The 18,724-nt window shown below is 41.6% G+C and overlaps 2 protein-coding genes across 3 annotated transcripts; one reads left to right on the forward strand and one right to left on the reverse strand.

Moving 5' to 3' along the window:
- Positions 1-7,428, forward strand: ccn6 (cellular communication network factor 6). Of its 2 annotated transcripts, none has more exons than XM_044169457.1 (5): positions 1-137; positions 3,993-4,269; positions 5,406-5,642; positions 6,341-6,534; positions 6,628-7,428. In XM_044169457.1, exons 1-5 carry the CDS (start codon positions 90-92, stop codon positions 6,904-6,906), a joined length of 1,035 nt encoding a protein of 344 aa, XP_044025392.1. In that variant the 5' UTR covers positions 1-89; the 3' UTR covers positions 6,907-7,428. The 2 variants fall into 2 exon arrangements, with proteins under 2 accessions (XP_044025392.1, XP_044025393.1); XM_044169458.1 differs by having other exon boundaries at positions 6,362-6,534.
- On the reverse strand, positions 5,841-18,724 carry tube1 (tubulin, epsilon 1). Its single transcript, XM_044169456.1, has 13 exons — positions 17,066-18,724; positions 16,745-16,818; positions 15,553-15,605; positions 15,394-15,448; positions 15,022-15,137; positions 12,741-12,862; positions 12,097-12,284; positions 11,804-11,976; positions 10,767-10,907; positions 9,655-9,795; positions 8,452-8,626; positions 7,513-7,673; positions 5,841-7,031 (listed from the first exon to the last, which is right to left on the reverse strand). Exons 1-12 carry the CDS (start codon positions 17,088-17,090, stop codon positions 7,515-7,517), a joined length of 1,422 nt encoding a protein of 473 aa, XP_044025391.1. The 5' UTR covers positions 17,091-18,724; the 3' UTR covers positions 5,841-7,031; positions 7,513-7,514.

The raw sequence follows: 18,724 nt of genomic DNA on the forward strand, positions 1-18,724 counted from the left end.
TCTGCCAGTCTTCCACCCTAAATCCCACCTTCCAGCTCCCTTGTCCCCTGCACCCTCCTGGAGCTCACACAAACCTTCTCACTTAAGAGATGCTATCACTTCTCTACCGTTCCCTCCTGCTCATCCTTGCTCAACAGGTAAGAAGGGCGTTATCTTTTTCTATTCTAACTACAGACAGACTGGGGTTTCTGATAGTACAACACTCGAAGGCACTCAACACCTGCCATATGTGGAGCAACAGGAAAATACAGATGTGTGGGTGTTCTCAGTGGCAGAGCACCAGGTATTTCAAATTGAATTGCAGAGAAATAAATGACTCTTGTCTTGCTTAGGATTGTTTCTGGAGATACTGGTGTATTTTTCAGAATTTGCCTTTTCATTATTAGGAATATACTTAATTGAATTTGTTTTACTGGGCTAGTAAAAACTGGCAAAAGGGGAGCAAAGTCTGAGGTCTTTGTATTTAAAGCTTCTGTGGACTCATTTTCACACCATGAAATGAGCTCATTCAGTAAATCTGGCAGACAGGCTTCAGATTTTTGGCATAACCCTCAGTGAACCTCAGGTTCAGTCAGGGGAATTGGAGCACAAGTGGCACCATGCATAGATTGCATCATAGTAAATACCAAGCAAAGCAAACCAAAAATATTAGTTTTACAGGACTGAACAGTAGAATATTTAGAAGCTGTTAGGCTGTCACCACTCTGTAGTGCCGTTTTCACCTCAACATCGACTTCTATTTGAAATGCCTTCCTACTGTATGTGCAGTTAGGCTGAGGCTTTAAAACACTTCATTTCAACGAGGCTATCTAACCATAATAGATGAAATGCTTGAATTACAAACCACAAAAGAACATTGTATCATTTGTGCTGGTAGTGAAAAGAACGACGTCACGATTCTAGCTGATTGGGCTCAATATTGCTATTTGCATTTTTACGGTATTTTTTTCTTTTAAAATTCTTGTAACCCACCGTCGAGAGCTGGCATGCAATGAATATCCTTTGCCAGATGTTGTGTGATTACAACTGCGATGTGGCTTAGACACATCTGAGCCACAAGGACACCCGTCTCAACTTCTAGTGAAATTTCTCTTAAATAATGCCAACAAGCAATAACTCAAATGCTCTAAGAAGGAATTCAGCCTCTGTCACAGTCTTATATTCAGTTACTCCAAAATTTCACCATGGCAGGACGGTGTGTGCGGGACTGAGTCAAATGAAGGAACATGTCACCCAGTGCAACGGTGCGGCTCACTGATGTGTTTTTAACCATTTTTGGACAACAATGGCGCGCTGTGGCACAGAGGATTCATTCATTGTTGGTTTTGGTCTTTTCATGGGATTCGTTGCACATCAGAGTGAGGAAAGAGGCACGAAGCAGCGAAGGAGGGGATTGTGTACTCTCAAATTCTTGCTCATTTCTCATTTCAGTTGCCTGAGGGAACTTTGACACAAAATATGAATTTTTGGAAAATGTTGCTTCAGTATCACATATCAGTAGGACTTTTTGGTACCTGTCATCTGTACAATTGTCTTGTATACAACCAATATGCTTAAATTTACTTAGAGAAATTATAGAAAATGCAATCTGATATTGCATTTTGGTAACGATTACACTGAGATTAGGATATGAGGATTTTTTTGTCCTCTGAGCTGGTTATTTTTTCTTGTCTTTTCTTGAAAAGCAAACCAGAACTTTAAAGGACCCTTCTCTCTCCTGTTTCCATCTCTCTCTCTCAATCTGAGCCAAATAATATTTGACACAAAAAATATTGACCTTGGTGGCCAAATAGCACTTCAATGAAGAGCAAAACTACATATGGGAAAGCATTTTATTACCCTGTTATGCCCCATTAAGATTTCTCAAATTCAAACAACTACCTCATACTTGGCATGCTATGACCGGCCAAGTCATACTTTTTCCAACGTAGGAAGTGGGACAAGAAGCTGTCCATGAGAAAGATGGATGGGATTATAAACAGAAAGTAGTCAGCTGTAAAAAATAAAATAAAAAATCAGTTGGTCCTGGGAATGCGACATTTCACTATTTGCAGGCCACTAAAAAATACAAGAGGTCTGTTTTTTAAAGCTTAGTTTGTTTGGCAATTTTGCCTTTATTTGATAGTGACAGCTGCAGAGACAGACGGGAAAGGTTAGAGAGGGAGAAGGGATGACATGCAGCATAGGCCGCGGGTTGGAATCGAACCTGGGCCGCTGCGGTAAGGACTCAGCATTAATGGTACGCTCCCCCGAGGGGTCGCCCCAGAGGTAGGTCTGTTTGGGGTTGATCGGCGATCAAGCTGCTACAGATTTTGAAAGAATCCAACTGAAAAAATCACCCCCTCCCTTCAGGCCCCCCTGAAAAGCCACTCCCCCAAAACACATTTTCATGCGCACTGAGTGCACAGGCAGAGTAGGCCGGCTAATCATTTCATTTGGGCCAAATTAAACGATTGGTTGGGCTTATTACAGGCCTGCGACAGAGCATTTGATTTATTGATTGCTGTCGGGATGTAAAGAGAATTTCACCAAATATAACAAAAACTGCTTCTGAAATACACTACCTCCCCTAGCTTTAACCTCTTTCAGTCACTAGACTGGTACCATGGCAGGATGCATGAGTTCAAATATTGATTCGTGTTTGGTTTTGCCACACTATGTTGTATGTCAAATCTATTTTTTTACAATTGAATTAACAGACCAATTTGCACCCTTTCCTGTGATATATGCTGATGTCAGCATGGAAGTTTTGGTTGGAATGAACATACTGATACATACTGAACTACTATTCTAAGAGCCTTACAAGTAGTGGGGCTAAAAGACTTACTAAAGGCAAGGTCATCAAAATCTAAATTGTGTATCCCCTTGGAAGCATGAATGTGCTTTTTACTAGAGATATTTTATGTGCAAGCTTCACATTTTGGTCTGAGGGCGGTGCTAGAATATGACAGATACCCTGTCATGTTCCCAAATCTTGGTTCAGGAGGTAGAACGGGTCGTCCACTGATCAAAGGGATGCCACGTTCAATCCTCACCACATCCTGTTCACATGTCGAAGTGTCTTGGGCAAGACACTGAACCCCAAATTGTTCCCGATGGTCAGGCCAGCAGTGTGAGTGTGTGCATGAATGAGCAGAAAAAACCTTATAAAGCGCTTTGGATAAAAGTGCTATATAAATGTAGCCATTCACCTGACCTGGGTCTCCAAAAAAATTAGCAATCATCCTCTGGCAACAATGTACATATTTATGAAAAGACAAGGTTTTGATCCCAGTCCCTGATCTCAAATGGAACTTACTCTACTTAAATTATTTTGTGTTTGGAGTCAGCGTGCAGGCTTGATACTGATTTCCAATAGCCTTGTGATGTGTGTATAACTACACTGTTTCAAATCCATACCAAGTTTCATGGTAACAGAGAGCAAAAATATCTTGCTCTTGACCTGAGTGTTGGATGGACTGAATGCCACGGACATCCAGATGAAATAAGTACATAGATGTAGACGAAGGTGTTGCTGTTGTCCATTCAGCATTTTTTGATACATATGGAACACCAGCTCTGCAAGTCTAAATTCAAATGGATGCCGTTGAGGTGTGGGGGTATGCTGAACAACTCTTTCCTAGCAAAACATACAGAAGCAAACAGTGATACAAATATGGAATATTCTTTTCTCAAAGCTACGGTGCAGTTCAAATTTCAATACAGTAGCAGCCGTTGCTGTGTCAAGAATAAACTGAATTTGTAAAGCACTTGAAACCCCGCCCATTTTTACATCTCAGCACACTCACCCAAAGGCTGCAAAAAGTGGTGTGGCCTTCAAAATGTCACTTTGTCTAATAAAAGGAAGGACGCTTTATCTCCCAATCCAATCCACGAGAGTGGTGTTTAAAAAGGATTCAACTTTTTTCGTGAAAACAGCTCCAGTATGAAATGGTGAGAAAAAATGAATTGCAAAAGGACATTCAAAATGGATCTCTGTCCTCCTCACCCAGTGCTTCAGCAGGGCTCAGAACAATGGGCAGCTGGCTCCTCGAGACGGGCGGGCTGCGGCTGAGAGGCGGCAGTTCTGCCAATGGCCCTGCAAGTGTCGGGAAAGACCTCACTGTGCCCCGGGGGTGAGCTCTGTCCTGGACGGGTGTGGCTGCTGCAAGAGCTGTGCTAGGCAGATCGGAGAGCTGTGCAACGAGAGGGACGTCTGCGACCCGCACAAGAGCATGTACTGCGACTTCTCCGCTGACCGGCCAAGATATGAGGTCGGAGTGTGTGCATGTGAGTGGCTCTCGTCTTTTCTTGATTAGTCATGATAGGGTAGGTCAAAGTCACAGGGGTGCTGCAAACTTTCTGCTCCCTTATTAAATCCCTTACTTCCTTAGAGCTTGGTCAGTGGGATGCATGCTGTTACCAGGTGTTCAGACTGAAAGCAGCACCGTGTTAAAAAGAAGGCAAGGGGCTGCGAGGCGCGTTTGAGTCTCAAAGATCACACTTTACGATTGGGTTTCTGCCAAAGCTGAGTCTGATATATACCTAAATGCTGATTGAATATGTATCTGATACACTGAAATAACAGCTGCAGCTCACTTAAAAGGTTTCCGGTGGAGTTTTAGACCTCTAGTAGCTATGGAGCTGTTTTTCTGTCACAAAGGAGAGCTTCCCTGCAACACTAGCAGACTGAGGTGGACAAAACACAGTAGAGTACAGCCCGCAGAGGCTTTTTTGGTGTATACACTCAGAGAGCAACTTTCATAGGGGGCGCGTGTTTTTTGGTCCACCATTTGACAAGCGTCTGACAGAAGAGATACACTTTAATTCTAATCAATAAAGCCACCTACACTACCCACATAACAGCTCACATTTCACTCACGCTTTATGTACGTGCCTGAACCTGAAGCATATTTTTACATTTAAAGTCTATTTTTTCCAGCTTATGTGCGGAACTACAGGGATCGTGTACTGGGCTGTGAAACAACAGCACTATCAAAAAACTACTGTCTTGTGTATATTAATTACATTCATGTGTTTCATTTGCAAACTTTTATTGTAGGAATGAATTCTTTTTTGTAAAGAAATCAATGCCACATTATATTTAAATCTTGTGCATTTGAATTGTCATGCTGATAATGAACTGTTGAATGCTATTTTGAATATGTTTAACCGTTCGTAACAACTGCAACATGGCAAATTATGATATTACCTTTGAGTCACAATTCTGAATATTTAATATACTGTCAAAAATAATATTATCACAATGACATGATTTCTTGGATAAGTTCTTGGATTATCACAAAAATACCAAATTCATTTATGTAAAAATCTTCGCCGCTTTTAAGATTCAACATCATCAAGAGAGGTATGTCGCCTGCATCAGTGAGTACCACAGCTTTGATATGTTTCCCTCATTCTTTCAGACCTGATGGCAGTGGGCTGTGACCTGAATGGGGCCCACTATGAGAACGGAGAAGCTTTCCAGCCCAGCCCCCTCTATAAGTGCACATGTATTGCTGGAGCCATCGGCTGTACCCCTGCTTTCATCCAGAAGCCTACTGGTCTCTTAGGCCCTGCCACGCTGATGGGCAACATGCCAGCCGGCCTTCGCAGTGGCCAGAGCCCAAAGAAGCACCAGCAGGACACTACCTACATGTCAGGTGTGTGTCTGTAGAGTAAATCTGTGGAGAAGGGCAAGCCTGTCTGGCCTGGAATGGTAATTGTTAGCTGGACGGAAAGGGGAGTGGGCCTTTCATTACTGTGGCAGTGTGAGCAGAGGGAGGAGTGAGGCGTGGCTGGCTGTGGGTAGACTGCCTCACAGAGACAGAAAGATGGATGGTTCCAGTTATAAACAGGAGGAGGGACAACTCATTTTATTAAAAGCACCAAAGATTCCACGTTGATGTAGCTGTGTAGTTTGTTTGCTTCGCTTGGCATGAACCGTATTTATATCATGATGTGTCTGATTGAGGGAAACACTAATTTAATTTGTCACTGTGGAAAAACAGAGCACATTGTTTTGATTTAAAATTCACAAGCTGAGCTCCACACAAGGAAACTGAAACCTTTTTGGGATGTCTAAAATGATCTGGTGCTGCAATGTAGGCTTTCGTTGAAAAGCAATTGGTCTGGTATAGCTACAGTACTAAGTTGTGTAAGTACAGCTTAAAGGAGACATTTTTAGGAGCTGATACAACTGGTGGCAGAAAATGAATTCCCTTGTGGTGGGTGAGACCAGGTATCTGGGGTCTTTCGGTTGATTCTGATCTGTGCTCTGCTTGGCAGTACGGTGGCACGCAGACTAGTTCTTTGTGTAGGGTGTTGTTGACACAGTGCCCTTTAACTGTAATACTGAAAGCTTACAGGGATCCTCCTTTAGCCTGGAAGAAGAACTGTCTGATCCAGACCACCCCTTGGAGCCCCTGCTCCAAAACCTGCGGCCTGGGCATCTCTGTGCGTGTCAACAACGACAACAGCAAATGTGAGATGAGGAAGGACAGACGCCTGTGTCTACTGCGGCCGTGTGAGAAAAGCGTGATAAACGGTGTTAAGGTGACAAGTTAGTCAAATTCTATTCAAGTATTGACCCAGTTTTATATAAAATCAGAAAATGTACCAATAAAATCACTGTTTTCCCCTCATTAGGTGCCAAAAGGAAAGACATGCCGTCCTAAATTCCAAGCAAAGAAAGCGGAGATGCTCACACTCTCGGGCTGCACCAGTACCAAGAAGTTTAAGCCCACGTACTGCGGCGTCTGTACGGACAAGCGCTGCTGTGTCCCCAACAAGTCACGCATGATCAAGGTCAACTTCACGTGCAAGGGAGGCTCCATACAGTGGAAGATGCAGTGGATAATGTCCTGCGTGTGCCAGAGGAAGTGCAATGATCCAGGTGACATGTTTTCTGACCTGCGGTTACTCTAACGGATCCGTCCAAGAAGTCCAGAGACAAAGACACAGGATACGAGCCCTGCTGTGACAGACTCAGGACTGAAACATATGCGTACTTTGGTTTTTCTCCTCAGCAGTGGTGATGTGCCTCAAGAAATCTAAAAAAAAAAAAAAAGACACAAACTCAAACTGAAGCTGCAAAACCTCATTTCATAAGGAAGAATGGCTGGGATCATTAAACAAATGAAGCGATATGTTGTTAGTTATGATAAAAGCTTTTATGAACCCTGTCTTCAGGACATGCACGTGCAATAACAAAAAGGAATGTAGCCAGTGCAGTAGCTGTAACAGCAGATGTCGACTCATGAACAGTACCTCATAATACTATGATCAGGGAGCCTAGAAATGGCAAATCAGGTCATACTACAGATTTAGTTGAACTCTTCCATTCTTTTTACATGTTGTTCCTGCTTATTTTTTCAGACAGGGAAAAATTTAACCAGGTCATAAATGAGACAATATTGATATATAACTTATAAAGGTATATACAAAAGATTTGGTTGTGTGAAGTCATTTTTGGAAAATAATCACTGCTATACAGGCAGACAGACAAAGCAACAGATTTACAACAGAGGGGACCTTCATCTGGCGATGCTGAGTCTGGGTGCGTCGGGCATGAGTCTCCCCTTGGTGGCATCCAGATGGTGGTACTCTTCAATCAGTGAGCTGAGAGAGTTGATGGCCTCTGAGAAGAAGCTCTGCTCCATCCCTTCTACATGCAGGTAGTGGTGTAAGTGAGCCTTCAAAAAAAAAAACAACAGAGACAGAGCACAATGTGCTGTCATTAAGTCTGAATACAAACAAAAGTATTTCAATCAGATTCAGATTCCTCTCTCACTCTTTTAAGAAAGCATGTGGCAATACATGAAACATGTGGAAAACAAAACAAAGTTCTTAGTAAACAAGCAATATTACTTTTGGAATGTAGTTCTGGACAAGTGGCAGTACTAATACCAAGAATATGACCCAACCAGAACTTTAATTTGTATATAGTGGTGAAAAGAGACTAGTGGGCACACTGAAGGTAGTGTTTGTAGTTTTGGTGTTGACACTGAACAAGGGTACTCATTCCTATTCAACCTTTACCCCAATTTTAAAGTTCAAGTGTGGAATGACGCAAAAAAGATTGAACTGGAAAATATGCATACTGCAGAAGGACAGAAGAGCCATTGAACTGAGTATCATGCTTCCACTAGTTCTGCAATATGTATATATATAGTATTTATTTTTTCAAGTAATCGTTTAATCTATAACATGTCGAAAACAAATGACAAATGTCCCCCACAAGTTACCAGAGCAGAAAGCTACAGTATGTCTTCAGTCTGCTAATACTGTTGAACCAACTGTCAGAAAAACACAAAAGGTACTGAATTTTCTATCATAAGTAGTGGAGGAATACACAAATAAATCCTCACGTTTGACAAGGTGTACCCAGAAAACATTTGGTTATACTTGATCAATGATACATTCCTTTGACTCTTCTAATGGTCTAAAAACATGAAATTACTTAAAATGCACCTTCTTCCTGTAGAGCTTGGTAAAGCGTTCTCTCAGCTCCATGAATGTGGGCTTCACACAGGTGTTGTTAGCCAGGGCTAACAGGCAGTGGGAGTGGCCCACAGGAGGCACTGAACACAGGCCCGTCTTCCAGCCTTCCTGGTTCCATGAGACAAAGGGCAGCAAAGGCTTGAGTCTAGAGCGGGGAGAAAATTACATATCAAATGCAAGAAATTCTTGCAGGAAGTTCAAAGGATTACAGGGTTCATGGGGCACCTAAGAGGACATTTTACATTCATTATCATTATTGGAAAAATCTACAAGAGTCTTAGTTTCACTGAAAACAGTTTTACAGCACCGTTTGTATTATTATTTGCTATCTTGTGAAGGAGAAATTTGTACAGAATAATGTTGGTGCCACTACAAAAATGATAATGACCCAGTGAAGGATGCCAACAGACTGAAGTTACGAAAATCTTCATTACTGATTCATTTGTTGATATTTTTTTCAATTAACCAATTAATAATTAGGTTAATAAAATGTCAGTTTCCCAGGTGAGGTCTTCAAATGGCTTGTTTTGTCCAACCAGCTGTCCAGAACTCAAAAATATTCAGTTTATAGTATAAAATAGAGAAAAGCAGCAAATCTTCACATTTGAGCAGCAGGAACCAACCATGTTTGGCATTTTTGCTTGATAAATGGCAAACGTTTAATCTTTTAATTAATTAATTCATTACTTTTTCATCAGCACCTACAAAAATTTACAGGAAAAAAAACATACTGTTAAGTTAAAAAAATTTTCAATGAAAAAAAAAAAAAAGGCTGACATAACCAACAGCAAAATATGCTGCAATACATGTCCAGTGATTAAGTGTGCCCTTAAGAGTCTTTCCGTGGGCAATATTTCTGTGCTTTTCCTCCTCCTCCCTCCCTTTCCTCCTCCTTTACACCATGGTCACGCACAAATATGTGCTCTCACAGCAGCTTCTGTTTCAGTTTCTCTTGACAACGTGCCACATGAAAACAAGGTCTGCAGGGAGAGCAGAGGAGAGGCGGGTGCTGAATGGACCAGTCATGAATCATTGCTGGCAGTGCTGAATGGGGGTACTATTTGGGAGAGTGAGTGTGTGTGAAGGTCATCTTTGGGCCTATTTGGGTGGGTGAGCTGACTCGTTGGCTATTTTGGTGCAGAAGGAGGTGGAGCGGGAGGATGGTGCTCTGACCTCTCGATGTTCCTGCGGAGGTCGGACACCTGCACGTCGCCCCTGACCATGAGGGCGCAGGCCAGGTAGAGGCTGCGCTTCGGGTCAGCTCGGATTAGCTGGTGGTCTTTACTGAAGGCATCACTGAACATCTGATCCAGTCTAGAAGGCACAGTTACGAGACAGAAAAGTAAAACCAATTTCATGTCATGTTACTTGACACTTCACAATAAAAGTGGTCAGTGCAACAAATACATCCAGATATTACATTTACATTTGCATCCTGACAAATAGCAGCCTTTGTGGTTTGCTTGTTCAGCACATAATGTCTCTATTTACTGGCTATAGTAACTGAAATGGCCTTGCAGGGATTTCAGGTACAGCTGAGTTGGGGGGCCAAGGGGGCTAATGTTTGAGAAAGAAGAATTTTTGTACCTTTTATTTATTCAGGCAAGTTCTGCTGAGCAGGCAAGATATTTTTAAGCAACATGTTGCTCTGCATTCATACAGTCACATATATTCACCTCTGGGAGTTTGCCCAGTACAACCACCGCTCTTTTTGACAGATGAGCAACTCCTCTGGAGCAGACGAGGTCTGTATGGCTTTGATGGCAGTTGTTGTTGCAGCACTAAACTTGAAGTTGCCACCACCCCACTTGATAAAATGAAAGCCACCTTTGTGGGGTTTGAAAATAAAAAAAATGCAAAAAGAGCTCATCTACTGAGCCTACTGATCATTTGTATCATCTCTGAGGGTAAAATCTGTAGTGCTCATGTTTATATAAATATGTTTTCAGATAACATTTGAAAACACAATAGATTATAACATTTGTCAAAACAATATTCTTATTTGTATTGTGACACTAGTTTTAACCATATCACTCATCTGTAATACATTAAGCCCTTGTCCTACATGACTAGTAATGTTTCATCATTATGTTTCAAATGACAGTTTAAGTAACAGTGTAAATAAATTCTACACACTTCTAATCAGGGAGGGCATTACTGGAGGGGGTTCTCTTCTCATTCATCACTACAGTCAACATGAGGCATGTGTTGAGGGGATGATGGAGTTCATATGAGCTCTGCAGGAGTTAGGTTAAAATAGCTGCAGTGACAGCCAGACAACAGACCTTCTGGTGGGGACACTGACATCTGCCAATGTGTAGAGAGGGGTGAGGCTGGGCACCAGGTAGTGTAAATGAGGGAAGGGGACCAGATTCATGGCAATCTCATTCAGATCCATGTTGAGCGATCCCTCAAAACGAGCTGAGCTGCAACAAAGGAAACTCAAGGTGACACATAAGTAACATTTAGAGACGTGGACAGACAGAGTGATATTGATTTAGCAAGAAAAGGCATTTTGATAATTAGATACTCACTGTATAACAATGCAATGCTCAATTAATTAGAAATAACTAGTGGAAAAATGCACATTTACACTGCCTCCCTCATATAGGCTCAAACTTCAGGCAATTCACAAAGTTCACTCACTTCACGCTGGAAACCAAAGATAAAATTAAAGAAAAAATTGAAATAAATGAGCGGGGACACATAGCGAATACAAATTCTACCATACAGGACACGAGGGCTCACTGATGAGCATGAAAAAAATGTGGATCGTATGCTAGGGCTTTCACAGTCACCAGATCTTAGCCCAGGTTTGTCTGGCTCTTAACTGTATTGCATAAAAACAGGAATTGTAACTCATAAATTCAGTTGTGCCGTTCGTTTGAGGATGAGCTTTTACCTCTAAATAGTATGTGTTCTTCTAATAAACAAATATTTTAGCCACACCAGTGAATTGGTGATTGGAAGGGTGATCACCTAACAACACGAGAGTTAATTAGCTCTTGCTCTTGTAAACCAGGTGGACAGAGCATGGATCTGCCTTGAGCTTTGGATGGGAAATGTCAGGGGATTAGGAGCATTAAGGAGTATTATAAATATTATTATATCTTAGTGACCCTAGCACCAGAAGGTTCTATTTCGTAAGTTTCTAAAATACATGTATGCAAAAAAGGTTTCAAAATAAAAAGATTTTGACTCAAGTTCACGCATAAAAAAACCCATGGGAGCATGTCTAGTGGTAAAATAAACATTTTGAGACGGGCCCCTTTCCTCCAGCAGACAGGGGTCTACTGTATATGAGCAAACACTGATACTATACCTGGTAATATTGAGCAACAGGTTAGCCACAATGTTATTCATGGCATCAAAGGGCTTCTCTGCCCCGCTGAGCCCGCCCTGCCCAGAGATGATGGTGCTGTCTCTCTTGATCACCGACCCTGGCTTTCCACCATGAGACATATGCTTAATCTTGTTCACAATGTCGACCAACGACTGGAGGAGGAGAAGTGAGGAAGAACAAAAACTCGTTAAAATTGATAATTTCGGTTTGTACATGCTGCAGAGATGTTTGCAGAGAGAGGGGGAAAATTAAACATTTACAAATGCACAAACCTGGTTTTCAACAGGCAGGACACAGTCAGCATGCTCAGTGAGCTCTCTCATGGCCAGAACGCTGTTGTAGGGAGAGGTGATGACATCATCCTCCGAAGACGGATAGACGGAGGTGACAATTCGACACACCTCAGGGAACTCCTCCTCCAGCAGGCTCAGGACTCTGGTCCCCAGGCCAGAGCCCGTACCTCAAATTCAAAATCCATGCATTTTCTTTCTGCTGTAACCTGATTTCTTTAATGTCATAAACCAGAAACCTGGTTTCTGTAATTAGTGTAGAAGTCTGTAGAAACCTGATTTTCCCGTCTCAATTCCCCCCAGAGAAACCACATTTCTTGGGCATGTATACATATTATATTGTTTAGTATTTGTAAAATTGAGACACATTTGTGCTATAAAGAAAAACTGCCAGTCCAAACGCTCAGAAAGCAGCCTCTCGTATCACTAATATGTTTCAGACCAACATCTAAAGATCACTGATTACCAAATAAAGGCGTGTTGATATGATATGAATGATAGGAAAAGCATCCACACACTCTAATCTGTGCAATAGTCATTTATAGAGGCAAAGTGTTGGTCAGGGACCTTCTTCAAGCATCAGTGCTTACATGCATGGATGGGGTCAAACTGTCTTTGTGCCTTACCTCCTCCCATAGAGTGAATGAGAAAGAAGCACTGCAGACAGTCACAGTGCTCTGCTGCCTTCCTCAGTTTATCCACTATCTGCTCCCTGTAGGTTGAGCCATACGTCATGTGTCCAACTGCCCTGGAGAAGAAGAAGCATATTAATGAAGGACTGTCAATATTTTGCACATCGCTGCACAAAACTGCTCTTTCATTTAAATAACACCATATTGTACATATATAATATATAATACATATTTTTTCATATTTTATTGTCAATTTTCTATTTCTATTTATGCTTCTTGACTTGCAGTACTTGTTGAATTTAACTGAATAAAGCAAGTTATCTCATTGCACTTTTCCTATAGAGCAGGTCTAGACCATACTCTTTATAATAGTATTTACAGAGACCCAACAATTCCCACCATGAGCAAGCACTTGGCGACAGTGGCAAGGAAAAACTTCCTTTTAAGAGGCAGAAACCTCGAGCAGAACCGGACTCAGTGGTGGACGGCCATCCGCTGCTGCCGTGTTGGGTTAATCTATCTTTCTATATATTTTTTACTTACTGTGTTTATTGTTATGCACTAATATACCAAGGCAAATTCCTTGTATGTGAAAACCTACTTGGCAATAAACCTGATACTGATGTCTGTTTTTGTTTAAAGCCATGTCTTGGAGCCAAAAATGGGCTACAGGTCTGTTTCTGTTGAAGTAGTCAAGCATTTTGTATAAATGAACTTTGGTTCCAGAATGATAGATGAATTCTATAATTTGGGGCAGATACTGAAAAATGATTTACCATTTTGCAAACTTGGTGGAAAAATAGAATAAGGATTTAGAAAGTCTTGGTGAGTATTCGCAAAAACATTAACACACTCAACATGAAATTGAAAATTTCAACATGAAGACAAAACAGAAACTAATTTAAATGTTGCTGTGCAGTGTAAGGGTGTAACGGTGCAGCCTATAGGCGACAACCTCTGTAAATAGGTTTGTCTGACAGAGAAAGACAAAGCAGAGACTGCCAAAACTGCATTTTGTACATTCCTCGGGTTGGTGTGGTATGTGCAGGATTTTCCACAGGCATTGACTTGTCCAAGGATATAAAGATATTTCAAAGGTGCTTCATAGTGAATGCTTAACTGTAAAAAAATAGATAAAAACAGTGTGCAACAGAATTACTACTCCAACTTAATATTAGTTTGTTAGGACGCACACTTACAAACTAAGCTGGTGGCAGCACAGAAAAAATAAATGTTTTGCGACAGAAGATTAGAAGAATATAAAAGGCAGTTTCCTAAGCACATGAACTTCAGATTAAGAGGCAGAACAAGGCTTTTGTTTAGGGGGAAATCTATATGATGTGATAAGCACAGCTCTAACATAGCTCAGCCACAACACGTCTCTCTGTCTCATGTGAGACAACAAGAATTCTGCTTGACAAGCATGTCATTGCAAAGACCCATTGTTTCTTTTTACAATGGTTGTCAGGCTTTAAGGTCCAGTGTGTAGGATTTAGTGGCATCTAGCGGTGAAACTGCAGTTTGCAACCATTTGAATACCGTTGGTCTCACCCTCCCGTTCCAAGCGTGTAGGAGAAACTACGGTGGCTGCGAAGCTCGCGAAAGGCCCAATCTAGAGCCAGTGACTGGTTTGTCCGTTCTGGGCTACTGTAGAAACATGGCGGTGCAAACCGCAACCTCTGTGGAAGGGGACCCGCTCCCTCTGTAGATATAAACAGCTTATTCTAAGTTAATGAAAACACCACAATTCTTATTTTCAGGCAATTATACACTAATGAAAACATACTTAGAAATATTATATTCCATTTCTGCCAATAGCTGCTCCTAAATGTTACATACTGGACCTGTAAACCTATATGGGGAATATTCACACCAGCCCTGTCAAGAAGCACTACTGACCTTTTCCACAAATTATACTATGTAGGCTTGAGAAAGTGGAAAACAACAACACCCAAATGTTGAGACTACTAGTGATCTTTTGAGATCTTCTGCTCTTTTATATTCTTGGGTAGTTTAAATGTGGTGGCTATAAAAGATAGCAGGTTTTAATTCTTCCAGCCAAGGAAAAAATAATTATTTAGCACTTTGAAGAAATTACTCTGGCAATCCAATTTCATTGACTCAATCCCCGAACACCACACCATTACAACTGAGTATGATGTAACGGCACGTGTGAAGCATTGTAAACACGTATGTTAAAAATTATGGTTTTCAACAGTTGCTACTGGCCATGTGAGCTTGTGAGACGACGTCCTGCGGCTAGTCTGTCTCTCACCAGTTGTTGCCTGAACCTGACACGTCTGTGAGGAGCTGAGTGCTGTCGAACACTTCTCTCAATGGGCCCTGCAGGATCTCATTGACCACACCCTCCTCCATGTCCACCAGCACCGCCTGTGGATTCAAATATGAGAGTATGAGGCCAGCACATATATTTCATTGCTATTATACGCTGAGCACATGGCTTTGAACCCCTGCCATCATTCCATAACTCCTCTCCGTGACCTTAACCAATGGATGACAAACCTTTCATTACACAGAATCCAACCCTGACCTTGACCCTGACTCTAAAATAAGCTGTTACCCCTGTGAAGACCAGAAGATAAAAAATGTTCTCTCAAGCTGTTTTCTGGTAGAGAGCAGAACTTACCCTGGCCTTCAGATGTTGGATTCTCCCACCGACACAGGCTCCCCCATCACTTTTCCTGGAAAAGCGCAGCAAATATAAAAGGACTATATTTGGACCACTGGATGGATGCACATGTCTCAGCTGATGTAGCAGTTACTGGATGAAAGCAGGTGTGATTACCTTGAATCCACATTTCGGAAAAAGCTACTGAGGGCCTCATCATACAATCCTTTCTGAATAGGAGAAAAACACAGGATATTAGGGATGCTCTTATAAGTTATGGTAGATGATAGAAATGTCTGTTTTTGTAAGATGAGTTAGGGCAGAGTTTTTTTCGTAGTTCAGGCCATCATTCCTATCCGTCAGACTTCATTATAGCAATGGAGTTGTGTTTCCAGTTCTCAGCAATTACAGTTACAATGTTATCATAACTTATAACTGATGAACAAAGGCCCAAAAAACTACAAAAATAAGACCCAAGTTGTAATAAACTGGAATTATCCTTTAAATCATGCATTGATTGGGGTTAAACCGATTGGGTCAACAAGGATTTGATTTGACTCAATTTCCGATTTAAATCAGTTAGTGAGTGATTCAACCTAAGAGCATTTTTAAAAATGGCAATAATTTATGTAAATCACGATTCAGTTAAGTGACTATTAAAAGTGTAAATTCATTAAATACATGTGCAATAATGAGTGAGACTATCTTACAGAGCTGCAACTAATGTTTATATTCATTATTGACAAATCTGTAATTATTTTTTTGATTACCAATTAACTGTTTGGTCTTTCAGAAAATGTCTCATCACAATTTCCCCAGAGGTGACATCTTCAAAATGCATTTTCTCACAGTCCAAAACACAAAGATATTAAATATATAGTAATTACAGCACCAATTTAAGTTTTAATCCTGGCAGGGAAGGGATGGGTGGGAGTGAATATGAGTGACAGCTGAGGGGAGGGGCTGGTGAGGATGTGAATCTCATGCACATAACCATATATATATATATATATATATATATTACCCATTGTTATAACTGTGTGTGACAGTTTCCAGAGTATACATTTTGCAATAACCACAAAAACACAGGTGTCCATTCCATTCAAGAGTCCCAGTAATTTTTTTTTACTGCATCTATCATCATTATTATTAATTACACCTGTGCTTCTCCTGCTGGGACATGTCAAAATGTCTGCTGTGACTATTGTTGTGGTCCTTGAAAAAACTATCAACTACAACATACTGTAAGTGTAATGTAAGATGAAAGTGTACTGTCCGTGGGATTGTGTTTGACTTAGTTCATGAGTGTAACGTCTTAACAGACAAAGTGCCTGTCTTTGCTGCATGCATTGTGTGTATTAGCACTTACTTTATTGACATGGGCATGTTCTCGCAAAGCAAGGTCCCAAAACCTGCAGCCAACCTGGTTGCCACACTGTCCAACTGAAGAACACGAAAGAAAAGTTTAGCTAGTTGACTTACGATAGGGAAACGTTTCCAAATGTCAGCCATGGTTAGAAGCTATATTTAAGTTATGAACGTTCACCTAATGCTACCTACTAGAGCTGCCTACAGTATCACAACACAGCAAATGACAGCTAACGTTAGCTTTTAGCTCGTTTCTGGATACTAACGTTAACTATAATGTTAGTTACTTCAGTTCAACGAGCTGCACTTGAGTTTTACTCACCTTGGACAACAACTGATTGTGTCATGGCAGCAGCAACACACAGACCCCTTTATAACGCTGCCCTAAGTCATACTTAATGTTAACATTTGTCCATAACTCTCCGTTAAAACGAGTTTTTGAAAAGACTTTTGAACGCGCCTTTAGACCGCTGTGTTTGGTCGAGTGCTGATGACGTCTTACCATGGAAACGGCGTATTTGGCTATTAATATTCATCACCGTTTTACGTGTCTACCTAGCTCATCTCAACTAATATTTACAGTAAAACGGAGAGGAGGAGGAGGAGGAGGAGGAAATGGAGCGCGAAATTGGAAACGAGGACTCGAGAGGATTTGAAAAGAAAAAGAAAAGAAAGAAGAGCAATAATGCAAGTGATTCCAGTCAGACGGTGAAGAAAGAGCAGACGTGTCTTGTTGGGATGGTATCTGTGATACAAACAGACGGGATTTTCAAGGATCCACATGAGGTCGGGCAGGATAACAGGAAGTGGGGTGGTCATCACGGACTGTGCGTTTGGAGATCACAGCGGTGTGGACTGCTTCCACTCGGAGCAGAAGTGAAGAAGGGGGCAGTAAGCGGCTTGCCGCTGACGGTGGAGGACGAGTCATGTCAGGAGGTTAAAGGTGTGTGTGAGGCAAGAAGGCTGACAAGATTCAGAAAAGGGGAGGAGGAGGACAGTAACTCGGTGTGTTTGATGTTTGAGGGGGAGTTGCCGGAAAGAGTGGATCTGGATTGTGTGTGTTACAGGGCGAGGCCGTATGAGAGAGCTCCTCTCAGGTGTTTCTGCTGTTGCTGCAGGATGAAGAGGAGGCAGGAGATGTGGGAGATGTGGGAAGGATGACTGTAATGTGGAGGAGTGCAAAGTGTCTGCACTGTGAGGGGAAACCACCATACGGGATCAGCACAGAGCCCAAAAAGAATTAAGGAAGTAAAAATTAACAAGATCAGAGCAGAAAAGGGATCGTCACACGCTGCAGCTGCTAGGAGAATGCAGAGGAACGGTGAAATGGCGGCAGTGCAAAAGGAAAAGGAGCAGAAAGGGAATGGAGATGATCAGAGCATCAGTATGGACAAGAAACGATTTCTGGCATTCGTTGCCATGGTTATAAACTGTGCTGCTGAAATAAAGGGGAAGTGGGAAAGGATTAAGATGGTGCTGGACGCTGCAAGAAGGTTCTCGAATGTTGTGGACACATCTGGAGAAGATCCAGATGTTACGTTGAGGGAAGGAGAAGCACCGACTCGGACAGCTGGGTCTGGGTTGTAGAATGGACTGTGGCACGGGAGCACTTTGGGTGCACACTGGAAAGAGTTTACACTGTGAAGCTGTTACAGTCCAGCAGCTGGTGGTAATGCACACTTATGGATGCCAACCGCCATAAAACTCAAAAGAAGAAGAAGAAGACCTATCTCATCTCTTTATCGCTCCAAATAAATATGAGATATGAGATGGTCATCGGTTTAATACAGATAAACGTTTCTGGAGATATTTTTGTTGAATCAGTCAACTATATATTATGAGAAGAATCACCACTCTATGGTTACTAATGCTACAATGACATGACTGAACACAGTGTTGGGCAAGCTACGTAGAAATTGTAGTGAGCTAAGCTACCAATTACTCTCCATTAAATGAAGCTTCACTACACTGAAGCTCCCCC

This window comes from Siniperca chuatsi, linkage group LG16 (genome assembly GCF_020085105.1).
Source record: "Siniperca chuatsi isolate FFG_IHB_CAS linkage group LG16, ASM2008510v1, whole genome shotgun sequence".
Taxonomy (NCBI): Eukaryota; Metazoa; Chordata; class Actinopteri; order Centrarchiformes; family Sinipercidae; genus Siniperca; species Siniperca chuatsi.

What these genes read in the sequence shown, in the direction of transcription:
- ccn6 (XM_044169457.1), top strand. Translation starts at nt 90, where the DNA reads ATGCTATCACTTCTCTACCGTTCCCTCCTGCTCATCCTTGCTCAACAG. An exon ending in TGCTCATCCTTGCTCAACAG is followed by an intron (nt 138 to 3,992) that starts GTAAGAAGGGCG and finishes CTCCTCACCCAG; the next exon opens with TGCTTCAGCAGGGCTCAGAA. An exon ending in GCGTGATAAACGGTGTTAAG is followed by an intron (nt 6,535 to 6,627) that starts GTGACAAGTTAG and finishes TCCCCTCATTAG; the next exon opens with GTGCCAAAAGGAAAGACATG.
- tube1 (XM_044169456.1), bottom strand. Translation starts at nt 17,090, where the DNA reads ATGACACAATCAGTTGTTGTCCAAG. An exon ending in ACAATCAGTTGTTGTCCAAG is followed by an intron (nt 16,819 to 17,065) that starts GTGAGTAAAACT and finishes CGTGTTCTTCAG; the next exon opens with TTGGACAGTGTGGCAACCAG. An exon ending in CTCCGCAGGAACATCGAGAG is followed by an intron (nt 8,627 to 9,654) that starts GTCAGAGCACCA and finishes TCCCCGCTCTAG; the next exon opens with ACTCAAGCCTTTGCTGCCCT.